The following is a 13544-nucleotide window of genomic DNA, read 5'->3' as shown; positions in this document are numbered from 1 at the left end:
CAAAGGTTCAGATAAACAGATTAACATGAATAAGACCTTAACTGCTGTATGGCCGATAGCCAATAGGTTACTCCATGGATGTAAACGTGGCAAATGGGTTTTAGTTTACTCTGTTCTCTAAAAAATATTACGGATCAAGCCTGTGACTTTACTGTCATTGGCACAAGAACTGTTTTCATCCTGTGATTTGGTAGAGCAGCAGTGTGTTAATGGTTTTATGAAAAAAGAGACACATGAAAGACTTGTGAGCCATCAGCTGTTTTATTGTTGAATCATTCATTTGTAACAAAGCAATAAGCATTTAATGTAATAAGATAAAAGAAAAACAATGTAAAATCATCATCTTCCAACACTTCAAACTCATGTAAAGTTTCCAGATTTCCAAACAATCACTTTCACATAATTTCAGATCATCTATAGTTTGATCACTTCTCATCATTTATTTATATATATATATTTTTATATCATTTACTTTTTGACTAGACTACTGACTAGAACAGGACTGTCTCTGATACTCTGTGGTTTGCTTTTGCAACTGACAGGAAGCAGTGGCTGAAGTTTGACGCACAAACACAAGGCCTGACATGAGGTGAGAAACTACAACCTGCAGCTTAACTGAACCTGGGTTTGAAACAATTATTTTTTGAATTCACCGAAGAATAAATACAAGTAGCCCATTGGTGCTAGATTGATTACAACATGATTTACATGTAAGCTGTAATGAGGTTTGACATTTTGTTTATTTTTTAGATTCCCCCTTTTTCACCATTCTCTCTAGAATCACTTGTTGTGATTTGTTTTGATTCTGTTGTGATATTCTGTGGCAAACATCCTTTACTTTACATCAGGCAGCTTCAGCTTTGTCCCAGACAGTTTCAGCTGCCTTCTCTCGTGTTTCTGCCCCCTCAGCTGCATCATATCCTATAGCATGCTTGTGATAAAGAGCTATATAAATAAACATGACTAGACTACACTAACACATCCTAGTACTGCTCCTGTTCCTGCAGTTATACCTAACACCGTCCCTTCAGCTCTGCTGCTCCTCCTGCTGCTGCTGCTCCTGTTGCACTTAAGGCTGGGATAGGCAACTTTCTTTTTGTATTATTTGGTGAAAATTTCACAACACCTTTTTAGCTATGAGTAATTCAAATGGTCTGAGAGAAGCGCTCTGCGAGGAGGCAGTAGCACACAGCTCGGTTTACTTTTCAAAAGAAGTGTTACTAAATGCTTTACAAAAGAAAAACAAGTGGGAAATTAAAAACAGACAAAAAGTATAAGGAAGTGAGTTATTTTTCCCATGACACAAGACGTGTTCATCAAGAAGGAGCCACATTCATGTCAGCCAGTCAACTTGTTAGCGAGCTATGGCTCTGAAACTGCGGTAGCTAAAATATATGTGACAAAAAAAATATTTCAGAAGAAGACCTACACTGAGCTAGCAGAGCTGTGTATTGCATAAAAGGTTTGGTAGTACTTATCAAGTTTGCCCAAATCTCTCTCCAGTGTAGAGTGAAACTTGATCGCCCATTGTTATGGGCGATCTTATAACAGCGTGTGTTTGCAACCGCATGATTTTAGCTGGCGAATGTTTTAGTAAAAAATAGATTGAGCTAGCATGGTTGTGTTTTGAGTAAAAGATTTTCAATTTATCAAGTTTGCCCGTCTCAGTTGACAGGCAATTTCAATTTGTTGAGTGTTGCCTACAGCATCTTTGACAGTTTCAAAATCTTGTACAGCAAAACTGCGAAACTTACTACGCCGACCAGTACTTTGCAACACGTTTTTCCACTGTTTTCAGCCTCCTTGTTGGCCTCTTCCTCCTGTTGTATCTCTCCCTCCACTTCTTGCAGCATCTCATTGGTGTAGCAGCCTCCATTGTTTTCCTCAACTATCTTGTCTACTGTGTGGAGCAGCTCTGCCACCTGGGACTGGTTGCTCCTGTAGTTATCCTGCTGGTTGTTGTTCCAGTATTTATTATCAATGACATGACACCGGCCACCACACTTCTCCACAAGATCACTCAGAGCTTCACTCTGATTGACAAACTGCTGAATTGTCATTCCTTCAGGGAGCTGCTCACCATGGGTGAAGAGAACTGCAGCATATCTGAAAACGTCTGGAGAGAAATATTGGGTCATTTTAGTGATGACTTCCTCCTCCTGATGTGTGAATTGCTCCACCTTCAGCACAATGAGGAAAGCATGAGGCCCAGGAGCGCACTCTGTGATACACCTCACTATCTCAGGCTGCAGCTGCTCCTCAGAATTGTCTGTGTCAAAGAATCTAGGAGTGTCGATCAAAGTAAAGCTTCTTCCCTCAACAGATCTGGACTTTGCTTGACGAATTGTTTGAAGGTCGGCAGAATGGTTGATTTTGAACACAGTCTCTCCCAATATGGTGTTTCCTGCGCTGCTTCTCCCAGCTCCAGTTTTCCCCATCAGGACAATCTTCCTTGTATTTGGCACTAGAAGAGAATAATGACTCTGTATCAGTAATACTGTACATTACCTTGTCACTTTGGTCCTGGAAGTGCTTTGCTACGGTGCAAAATATGGCTCCGTACAGGAAGAGTAGTTTGTGTACACATTATTCACTATGAAGAGGGATGCCACTCTTTACTGATAATAGCTTGCTAGCATGCTCTGGAAAATTAGCTAATGCGTTGCTTTGCTTTGAATGTTTTGTAGGTACATGCGAAAAGTGTCTTTGGCTAAAAAGTCCATCAATTGCCCGGATTAGGCTGAAAATGAAAGGATCAATAAAGTCAAATAATTTAAAAATGTCATAAAGCATCTCCACTAGCTAATGCTGAACTACTACTACTATTATGTTTTGGTAGCACGTGACGTGTTAAAATTACATTTTCCCAGCAGCACGGTTACGTGAAGGAGATCCAAACATAAACAGGAAGTAGTGTCACATTGAAGTAGCGCGGTGGCAAGTAAGCCACGCTTGCAAGAGAAGATTTCACGTGGCGTCACCACCACCTGTCTACTCGGCCACTTGTCTGCGTTTCCGTGGCAACTGACCAGCATCAAGCTTGTGCTTGAGCTTGTGCTTTGTTCAAATCATTGACGCAACATAGAGTTTCACTCTTTTTTTATTGATTTTCCTGCTGTATGTAGCCTTCTAGCCTACTGTTATGTAGCTGTTAATTACGTTAATTATGTTAATTATGTTATGTAACTACGTTTATCCCAGCACAAGATTGTTTAAGGAAATGTCATTGTGAAATGTCATTGGCTCAGTATGTCTCTTGAGTTCAGTATTTTGACAGGACAGAAACTCTGGTTATAATTTTCTCCTGTGACGATTACTATCTATCTAGCTTATTTGCATTTTATTGACTTGAGCTCAACTATTTCACCTCCTCGCTAGCCTGGTTTGCATCTCGAGCTATCCCGACATGTAATTGGTTGCTCAGTGTATCGCTTGCAAGTAGTGTTGTGGAGCAGGAGGGGGGGCAGGGGGGCAACCCGGTGCCCCCTGATACCCTGATCTTAGTTGATTATCAATACGCGTTCTTGTGCGTTCTTGTGTCCTCCATGACACATTTTACGTAATATCTAACCATCGAAGCATGATTCCAAAACAAAAGAACGACAGGACGGAGGACGGATAGAAGTTTCCTTGCCAACCTCAAAATATCGAGGATGCATCGGATGGTGACTTGACCGACAAGAACAAATTGAAAGCCCCAAGATTCATTGCGACCAAGCAGCACTGTAGTCCACAGTACAGAGCCGGTTAACAGCTGGGAAAATTAAATCAATCAGTCCATCTCAAACTGTGAGGACGCTTCTCTGTGCTTACTTTCATGAGAAGATCGTTCTCTCCAAGACAATTTGGGAAGAACGTTCTCCACAAGGACACAAATCGACTTGGCGTCCTTGGTTTTGATAATCAGCCCTTGTCTGATCAAAAGACTTAGGAACGTGTGAGGGGCGCATAGGTGAGTTCCAGGAGTGAATTTGACGACCGAACGTGTGTTCCGGTTCTGGAGGAGCAGTACCGTGGTTGTACATGTTTTGGGCACTTAAACAACTGGTTCAGTTTGTTTTTACACCAAGGTTTGCCGACTGGGTGGTGTTCGGACCTTCGGGCCAATCACAGTGCTTAAAAACAGAAAACTCCACCCAACAAGGAAGCCACATTAAACAAATGGCATTCTGGCTTATTTTCTTCCCAATATGAGTGATAAAACAAGGTGTTCAAGTGCAATTAACTTGTAAACAGAAATATTATTGTCATTTTCACATGATCCATCTTTGTAACTGAAATAGTAGTGTAATAGTGTAAATTTTGCTACCAGAGAGTGAAGGAATATATATATGGAATATATATATGTTGCAGTGGTGTATCATGCATTATCTTTCAGTTAATCTGAATATAGTCATTTAAAAAGACAGTTATCAGTCTTGTAATTTCTAAATACATGCACAACTCTATTTAACAGCCAAATGGAGGCAGGAGGGGTAGCCTCAGATGACAGGAGACAGGCCAGCGGAGCTCAGGTGATTAGATGGTGAAGAAAGTTAATAAAGCTAAAATAAGTATATTCCTGGTTTTGATAAAGCTGTTGATGCCATAAAAGTGATGGCCATCTCCTAACTGGTACCCATGTACACAATGATATTCAGTTTGTAAGCAAGTCTTAACATGGTGCATTAAATGTATTTACAATCCTCGTTTTTTTTTGGCCACACAATTTTTTTCCACACTAAATGTTTCTTGGGAGAACATAATACTTTTGCAAGAGAACGCAAGACTATGTTATCTATTTTTTTTTTCCTCCCCCTACATTTTTTTTTTCTTCCATCTAGTGTTTTTTCTCCCCCATGTCCCCTTAGGGGATCCATAAGTATTCACCCAGGCATTTGTATAATACTGTAAATATTAATGGATGATATTTTGAGGGCTGACCTTTTTATCATGTCATGTTTCCTCTAGCAGGAGGAAGTTGAGCCACTTTTGAGGGAATATTGAAATTATTTTGATGTGTCTCCGGTATGTGAAAGTTCTAGGTCTTCCGCTTCAAACCTACATGCTTAGTGTAATATCGCCTTGTGTGCACTTGACAAACGAAATAATGTTGTAAACTCTTTTGATTATTATCCCTATTGTAAAATATAAAATACTTTTGTGGGGCCCCTTGAGTATTATTGCCCCGCCATACCCCGAGACAAAACCCTTGTTCCACCACTGCCGTTATGTTGTGAATCAAACAGGATTTAAAGGTAGAATCTAGTCTCTAGTCTCCTCGCAGTTTAAAAGTGGCCCTCTCCCCCTCCCATTCCTGAAAAAAATTCTCATAATGGCAGAATCAATGAAGCGAGCAAGTAAACTTGTTAAACTAGTAAACTGGCTACCTCCCTCTTCACTTGTTATTGTGGGACATGTAACCTTCAGCGGGAGAAAGTTCTCGCAAAGCAAGACTGGAAACCAGTGACACTTCTCCGTAGGTACGTTTAGCTTGGCTATTAGCCTTTATGCACTGTCCTTCACTATTTTTTCCCTTAGGGGCCTCCTACTTAAGAGACAGGAATGTTTGAATTGAAAAATGAATCACACGTTTGTTTGATAAAACCAGCGAAAATAGGAAGAAAATGATAATAACACTTCCTAAAACTACAGTACCACTTCTATATACTTCTCAACTGAGGTTTCTCTCTTTCCCACTCTCACAGTTTCAGTGACCAGAAATGACACACTCTCTTTCAGTATATCTAAGATGGCTGCCATAGGCTCTGATGATATGGTCATGGAAATGAGCACTGATGCCTTTACTATGATAATTAATCAGCTTTCTGAGCCTCATGCAGTGAAATTACCAAATTTCCATCAAGCAGTTGATTGGAGTAGCTTTTGGTTATTGACCAGTTTTGAAAGCTTGACTTTTCAGATAAGGTACAAACAGATTGAGAGCTGTTACCAGACAGTTTTCAATCCAGCAGGAAGAATAGTGTGATCCACAGTATCTAGTATATTGTAAAGTATATTGTAGAGCAGGGATAGAAAACCAGGTAACACTTTACAATAAGGGTCACTAAGTTAAGGGCATTAACTAACCCTTAATTAACAGTTAACTAATGTGTAATTTACTAATGGTGTTCATGTTAACTAAGGTATTAATGTATACATTATTTAATAGTTTATAAAGATGACTATTAAATAATGTATAAAGTAATACCTTAGTTAACATGAACACCATTAGTAAATGATTACCAGACACATTAGTTAGTTAATGCTTATTAAGCATTAACTAACCCTTAACTTAGTGACCCTTATTGTAAAGTGTTACTGAAAACCATGGAGGGCCGAGAGTCAGGTTTTCATTCTAACCAAAGTCCACAGCGGCTGGTTTCACTGATTAGTTCCTCCTCTCTGGTTGAAGGTGCTAATCAGTGAAAAAATAACCTGCTGTAGTCTCTGGTTGGAATGAAAACCTTATCTATTAAAACAACTATAAAAGGTTCATCAGGCATCAGCATGACCCATAGACCATTCACCACTCAAAATATCAGTATCCAGAGGTATCTGTGCTATTAAAATGTTTAAAACAGTTCTGTTTCTGCTTCGGTTTCTCTCACTTTCTCTTTAGTTTGTTACTTAGTATGACATGTTTTTATTGTTGTCTAAATAAATGTACCACTGCAGTCTTGGCCAGGTCTCCTAAGGAAGAGAAAAGCTCAGTCTTAACTGGATAAACCTAATGCCTGACCTTAGCTCCCAACAATAAAAATATGTTTCAAAAGTGATTCATAGTGGAAAATAACATTGAGGATAATTTACTTATCAGCTATGGGTTTTGAGAGCATCACTATTCACAGAAATGTCAACAAAAATTATACCGCAGCCATCTTAAGTGTAGCAGCTAAAGGGTCAAAAAATGTGATTTGAACCAAAATGTCTATTCTATTCTGCATGTGTCAGAGTAATTGTAGTGCTCAATGTGCTAAACAGATTATGACTGAAAGAAGAAACCTTAACTCACCGTCCATGTTGTCAGAAAAGAGAACAGTGCAGAGTGACAGTTATTCAGATCTACTAGACGACCTAACTGGGTTTATATTTCCTGTTGTCTTTCTGTCTTCTTTTGTGTGTGATACCTGTTTGACCTCATTACTGGCTGCATGGTGGGAGAACGAGACAAGCATTTTGCACTTGTTTCTGTATTATGCTGGCCTCATTATACTGCAGTATAAGCACCATCAATCATAAACAATGTTCCATCATAGATGCTACATAACAAAAGATGTCATGGTGTAAGAAAAAACTTTATTTACTCAAATATCATTCTTTCAAAAGTTGCTATACTGGAATTAATGTAGATTTTTGCTTTTTGCTTTGATTTCAGTGGATTTTACCAAGCTTTCACCCTTACTTTTTTGTTGTCACTCTATCATGTAAACTCTTTCATTCATCTTTTTGTACTGGTACTTTATTTTTATTGTTTTTCTCCATTGGCTCAATTTCCCGTGAGATGGTAAATGCTAGAGCCATCAAACTTTGCACCATGGTCTAGTATGGCTTTATTTAGGCCCACAAGAAATATCACCCCCATCAGCCAGATGGGGGGCGCTATATAGACGAAAGTTGCTACACATGTCCAGCTATCCTTGCTCTACAAATTTGCCTCAAAGACCCTCAAGGTCTGCCTGGAAAACTTTTGAGATATTTGGAATTTTTTGAAAAACACATTTTTAACATCTCGTCCCACACCGTTTGACCAATTGCCACCAAAATCGGTCAGTAGCATCTATGGACCAAGCTCATTAAATTGTTGTCACAGATTTTTGATATCGACTTTCATTTTGAAGATATTAACTCTAGTGAGGACTGTGAGGAGGCGTGGCCTATAGCTCAATTGTGTTAACTTTGTGATAGATGGTCCAATCATCATGAAACTTGGACAACATCTTCACATATAATAAATGAACAAGTGTGCAAAGCCATTCAAAGATTGACCAAAGGCCACATAGGCCAGAAATTCAATTGGTGAAATTGCATAGAATTCCATACACATGCTCTAGGACCATGTCCTAGTCAAACTCTGAAGTTTGGTCATCATTAGTGAAAGTGGGTGTGGTCTATGACATTTTTTTTTTTTCAGATTTTGCCCAACAGCAGCATGTTGAGTGTACAGCTAAACACAGTAAAGCCAATACCAAGTTGGATATTGATACATTTTAACTTGCTATTACATTCTTCAGTATCAGAACTTCATAGCTTGGGGCCTGATGGCTCAACACCCTCATGTGGTAAAACTGACAGTAAGCTTAATTCCACGTTTCAGCTCGGGCTGCTGTACTGGCATGAACCCAGCCATCGCTGCTAGCGGCTATATTTTTACTTTGAGATCTTTCACACTATAATGAAAAACAAAAAGCTTTGTGCACAGCATCTAGTTAGGGTCAGGAGGTGCTGGAGACTGCAAGAAGATCCTAAATTATAAATAAAAAATACCACATATGTATGTGGTTGTGTATGCGTAGCTCATGACGGTCTTCAATTAAGATCCTCTTTTACATTAAATCCTAGTCCTGGGCCTCGAGTGTGCGGTCACAACCATATACATATATGGTGTTTATTATTTATAATTTAGGATCTTCCACACTATACTTTGTGTTGCACAGTCAACAAAGGTCACGTCACACTAGAGGTTAAATGGCATCTTTCAGCAGTACATCATTTCAGCGTTTTAAAACTATGACAAAAAAGAAAAAGTGAGTGATTTCTTTGACAGCAAATCAGTAACTCAGCTTCACTACATTGCTACTGAAGCTCTTGGCCCCTTTATGTCCATGTTCTTCCTCATTTATTCTGTCTACCTCCTCGCTCCTTCATTTCCTGCCTCTCAAACACTGACAAACACCAGTCTGGCAGAGTAGACCAGGTCAGCAAGGTAAAGCAGGAAGTTGAGCGCGGTGAGCACCGCCACGGCAATCAGTTTTGGCGGCGCCTGGCTTCTCCCCTGGTATCTCTTGTCAAACTGGAACACGGGCCAGATGATGGTAGCGGTTAAGTACATGATAACCGCCAGGAGGCCGTACGCTGACAGGAACTTGGAGAACGGGATCGGGAGACAGCCGGTGCACTCGGCCACACACAGCACCACCACAGCCATGGAGAGGATGAAGCAGATGCAGTACACCGCCATGCACCACTTCAGCGCCGGATGCTGGTCATACGACACGGGGTTGCTGACCAGGATAAAGATAACACAGGCCACAAAGGTCTGGCACACCTTCAGCAGGCCCGGAGCCGTAGCCATGTAACCCGCCACCTCTCCCGGCCTCGCTTTGGACAGGCTCACCTCCCCCACGTAGGCTACCGCTGCTAGACAGGAGAAGACTGTGGAGGCGATGCGATGGTCACGGGCCTCGCCGTAGCTCCTCTGTTCCTTGAGGAAAAAGAGTGGGAAGATGACAGAGGCGGAGAGGCAGAGGAGGGCAGCGTAGCAGGCCATAGTGATGGGGAAGTTGGACCAGGAGACCGGGGCTCTGGCCTGGAGGCCGAATTGCTCCACCAGCAGAACCAGCAGGGTGCCGGCGAAGCTGAACGCCCAGCAGAAGATGCACCAGTCAGCCATGCCTCCATGAACTTCGGCTCCGTGCACCGCCACACTGAAGGCCACGCAGCTGAACAGCAGGGCAGCTACACGCACCCAGAGCAACTGGGAAGTGGGCAGCACAACCAGTGGCATGATGGGATGTCAGTCAGTCAGCAGCTGAAAGTGGCTTGTGTAGTCCAGAGAGGGGGTTGACTGGTCAAGATGAGTCTTTAAGTTATATATGTGAGGTGGTCATATATTGGCCGCTTGTCACATACTCTGTTGATGTTTGTCACATATTCTGCAGAGAGGGGAAATAAAGAGAGTGTAAAATTAGAGCAAAGTTTAGTCAAAATGAAACCAAAAACAATGGTATGTGTTTGGACTCTAGATGCAAAATGCAAAAAAGGAATAACTTTTTCAGTCAGACACTTTATATGGGCCTCTGTGTGGGTTTCATTTCTGAGGGAACTGAGATTTCAGCTTACTTATTACACTGGTTCACTCAGAGACACATGTCCTTCAGCTTATTCTTCATTGCTTAAAAAAAAGTCATAGTCCTTATTAATTAATGTACGCTTAGTAGTCTGTAATGTGCAACTGCTTAGTGTTCTCCAATCTATAGGTCACTATATACTGTATATATTTACATATATTTCAGACTTTTTTCCTTTTTTGGGCATGTAACTTAAAAATATGTCATGAAAGTATAATTGCCTGTGACCTCAGGTTTTTTGTCAGCATCAAGAAGATTACTATTGGGATAATTATTTCTTTCCCATATTTTAGAAGTAACCCAGGGGGAAGGTTTGGCAGCTGCAGCTTTCCATACTGTTTTGAGGTTGGACTGTTCTGTCTGTGGGCAGGACAATGCAGGTTGACCGGAATATGCTTTTAATTTGTTTATTCATGGCAACAGGGATACTCAGTTGTAGGGTATCAAAGCTTCATGTACAGCTTGAAAATGGCCAGTAGCCGGGTTACTCCATGCATGTGAACATATTTTAGACACCATTGTGGGATATCTCCTGGGCCCTAATGCTTTAAAGCAGGTATGTGTATAACCATCAAGTATAGCAGGTATAGCCATGTTGACGCGTTAGTGTTTTTTGTGGTGTTTCCAATTGTTTTAAAGACTCAACTGTCACAAATCATACATTACTGGCCTCAAATGATTTACTGAACACTATCCAAGGGCTTTTGAAGGCCTTATGGCTTATTATAGGCTAATGAAGGCTTGATATATCAGGGAAATGTTATATTAAATCTTCTCTTTCATGAATGTACGAGATCTTAGGTGCCAAATTTATTATCCTGACTATTGTTCTGATTATTGCAGGCTTTCTACTTGGTCGTTGAGTTTTTAATTTGACAATAGTACGTGCTCTAACACACACACACACCTTCCAGTCCTCTTGAATTGACTTTGGGAAGTTGCCCCTCCCTGACTGAGCGTGTCCAGGCTCAAACTGAACATGTGTCAAGACTGAGGCATGGATGAGGAACCTTGGCTAGCAGTTCCTGCTGTGACCTGTGCTCAGGCCGTGGAAATGTGGCTAGATTGGCTGCAAGGGCTTGGAAAGTCCCTCAAAATAAGAGGGAAGTCAGAGTTGTACATGTCTAACTCCTGGTTACACATAGCTGAACACTGGTGCCCTCCAGTGTCCAGGTTACAACGTGCACATTCCCACAGGTTATATAATTAACTCGGAGATAACTGAGGGAGAGAGGAGTTTCGTGTATGCTGAAAAGGTGCCTTTAGGCTTTTTTTTGGCACATGAGACAGATAGAATTTATTGTAAACTCTCAGGAAAAAAAGTTACAGAGTTGTTCATTTTGCCACCAGGGATATGCCCAGACATCACTGGCCCGACTCTGTCATAACTTGTAGGGATGATGCATTTTGGCACAAAGTTCTGGTATTTAAAATATTACACTGATGGGCCTGAGGGCGCTATAATTGAATGTCAAAATGTCTAACTTTGAATGGCTGTCACGGCTACACCGCCAGTCCATCTTTGCTTAAACTTGGAGGGATGATGTATCTTGTCTGACTGGTCAAAAAGATGCTGGTATCATTTGAGGGAAACAACATGTTTACTCATTTCTACTATTGCACACACTGAAAATCGCTATGGATTAAAGTGTCAGTCTAATTCCCAAAAATGTAAATGCAAATATAAGCTTTAATTCTTTATCTTCCACGCTGACCTACCCCGATAAATGCTTCATTACACAGTCTATTAGGCATTCATTTCAACACTTCCCTTTCTGGGACTCATACACAGGAAGCGGCGCTAATGGTCTAATGGCACGTCCACAGGAACCCATACTAACAACAACAAGACACCCTAGCCTACAAACAAGCACTCTTACACACTTTCTCAGCCATGATGGGAATATAGCCTAGTGTTAGACCTATAGGCCTACCTACTTTTAGACGGAGATCTCCATCGATACATCTGCAAACACCATATTCAATCCAATCACCCAAATTAAGTCCCTGCATCCTGTATCTGTTTTAAGCATATACTGTAGGTCATGCTGGTTTTCGAGGTGGATGCGCGTTTGTGTCGGAGAAAAACAGTACGAGAAAAATAAACTCTGACATTACTGGCGTGGCGGTTGACAGGATGTGGTTGCCCATGGTGAACAGCGGTGTATGCAACCTCATCTTGCTTTTGCTAGCTGACAGGAAACCACGCTTTTCTGGTTTGATATTTGGCTACTCATATCATGCATGCCTCGAAGAATATCGGTTCTTAGAATAGGCGACACAAACCTCGGAGAATCGGCTAAATCGTCATAAGAAATGAAATGGGACAATTTGAAAAACTGTCAGGAAAAATGTTACAGCTGATATAATATATCGCTCTTATTGGGATAATCTTCGATCAGGAGGAGAGTCTGGATAAAGAGTAAAGAGAGAGAAGCACTCTTACTAAACAGAACTATGGTAAATCAATACATTTTAGGACAATCTACATATCACAGCAAAACTGCAGGTCTATAGGAATACTCGGATATAGTGATACCATAGGAGATTTTACAAAGTACCAAAAAGTTCAATAAGGCCATTATAAACTCAGTGCTGAGTAACACAGATACTGTAAGTCCCTGTAGTAATATTATAGGAGTATTTAAGAGTTTTTCCGTCCCGAATAGCGGACATACCGCGCCCAGTGCTGTGCCATAATGGTCAGCTCTTATCCGAGGCATTCTCACCGCTCCAAAAATAGAAACATGATAAATCCCGACTGGTTCATGCTAAATAAACTCATGCTAAAAAAAAATCGCTAAACTGAAGGTTGCTCTTACCGGGTTATCGTTCATGTTTGTATGCGCTTTCAAAGTTCATGTCACACCGTGCGTAGGCTACTTGACGCGCCGGGCGCATCCACTTTTCATCCACCAAGAACGCACAGTAGATTCTATCCCACGCCCCGCACGGACCATATTTGGTAATGTGTTGAAACCTTCTTCAAGCCTCAGTTGGGCAATCCCTCTTACATGTTACCTAGGGCAGAGGGATCTCAAACCTATTCATGTCATATACAGTAGGCCTACAGAGAGTGAGTCCAAAAATCCTATCAGGCTGTCAGATATTATCATTCTGTGCTGTTCAATGCATTCCATGGAGGAGTTATTTTGTGATGAAGTGTTAGGCTATCATTTACTTTTTGGGGTGCCCACTTTTCCCTCAGTCATGCCTCATCCGCACTGCCAGTCAAACGTTTGGACACACCTGATTCAATGTACTATGTTTTATATCATCTTGAAGCCATTTTGATCTAAAGGTCTTATGCTTAAATGCTTGAAATTTGTTTCTCAGACAAATAAATAATGAAGTTGATGCCTATGTATGAATTTCTTTACAAAGCCTTCGTCTTTCCATCAAGGCAAAGGGCGGCTACTTCAAATAATCTAAAATATAAGATAGTTTTGATTTGTTTAACACCTTTTTGGTCACTGTGCATAATTCCATTTGTGT

General features: G+C 40.9%; 2 protein-coding genes across 4 annotated transcripts; both read right to left on the bottom strand.

Annotated features, from left to right (window-relative positions):
* Positions 1-256: 256 nt before the first annotated feature.
* On the bottom strand, positions 257-7084 carry LOC139641523 (GTPase IMAP family member 7-like). Its single transcript, XM_071515950.1, has 2 exons — positions 6995-7084; positions 257-2464 (listed from the first exon to the last, which is right to left on the bottom strand). Exons 1-2 carry the CDS (start codon positions 6999-7001, stop codon positions 1701-1703), a joined length of 771 nt encoding a protein of 256 aa, XP_071372051.1. The 5' UTR covers positions 7002-7084; the 3' UTR covers positions 257-1700.
* Positions 7085-7258: 174 nt separating this feature from the next.
* On the bottom strand, positions 7259-12986 carry myadma (myeloid associated differentiation marker a). 3 transcript variants are annotated; one of them, XM_071515945.1, is made up of 2 exons: positions 12872-12986; positions 7259-9854 (listed from the first exon to the last, which is right to left on the bottom strand). In XM_071515945.1, the coding sequence occupies exon 2, from the start codon at positions 9704-9706 to the stop codon at positions 8858-8860; it is 849 nt and encodes a 282-aa protein (XP_071372046.1). In that variant the 5' UTR covers positions 9707-9854; positions 12872-12986; the 3' UTR covers positions 7259-8857. The 3 variants fall into 3 exon arrangements, with proteins under 3 accessions (XP_071372046.1, XP_071372048.1, XP_071372047.1); XM_071515947.1 differs by lacking the exon at positions 12872-12986 and adding an exon at positions 12728-12845; XM_071515946.1 differs by lacking the exon at positions 12872-12986 and adding an exon at positions 11984-12044.
* Between the last annotated feature and the right edge of the window lie 558 nt (positions 12987-13544).

The sequence above is a fragment of the Centroberyx affinis genome, unplaced genomic scaffold (genome assembly GCF_046629955.1).
Source record: "Centroberyx affinis isolate AG114_WGS23_722 - 3 ecotype Tasmania unplaced genomic scaffold, CSIRO-AGI_Caff_v1 ptg000382l_1, whole genome shotgun sequence".
NCBI classification, from domain to species: Eukaryota; Metazoa; Chordata; class Actinopteri; order Beryciformes; family Berycidae; genus Centroberyx; species Centroberyx affinis.
Note: the sequence above shows the minus strand (reverse complement) of the source record. Positions and strands in the feature narration are given on the sequence as shown.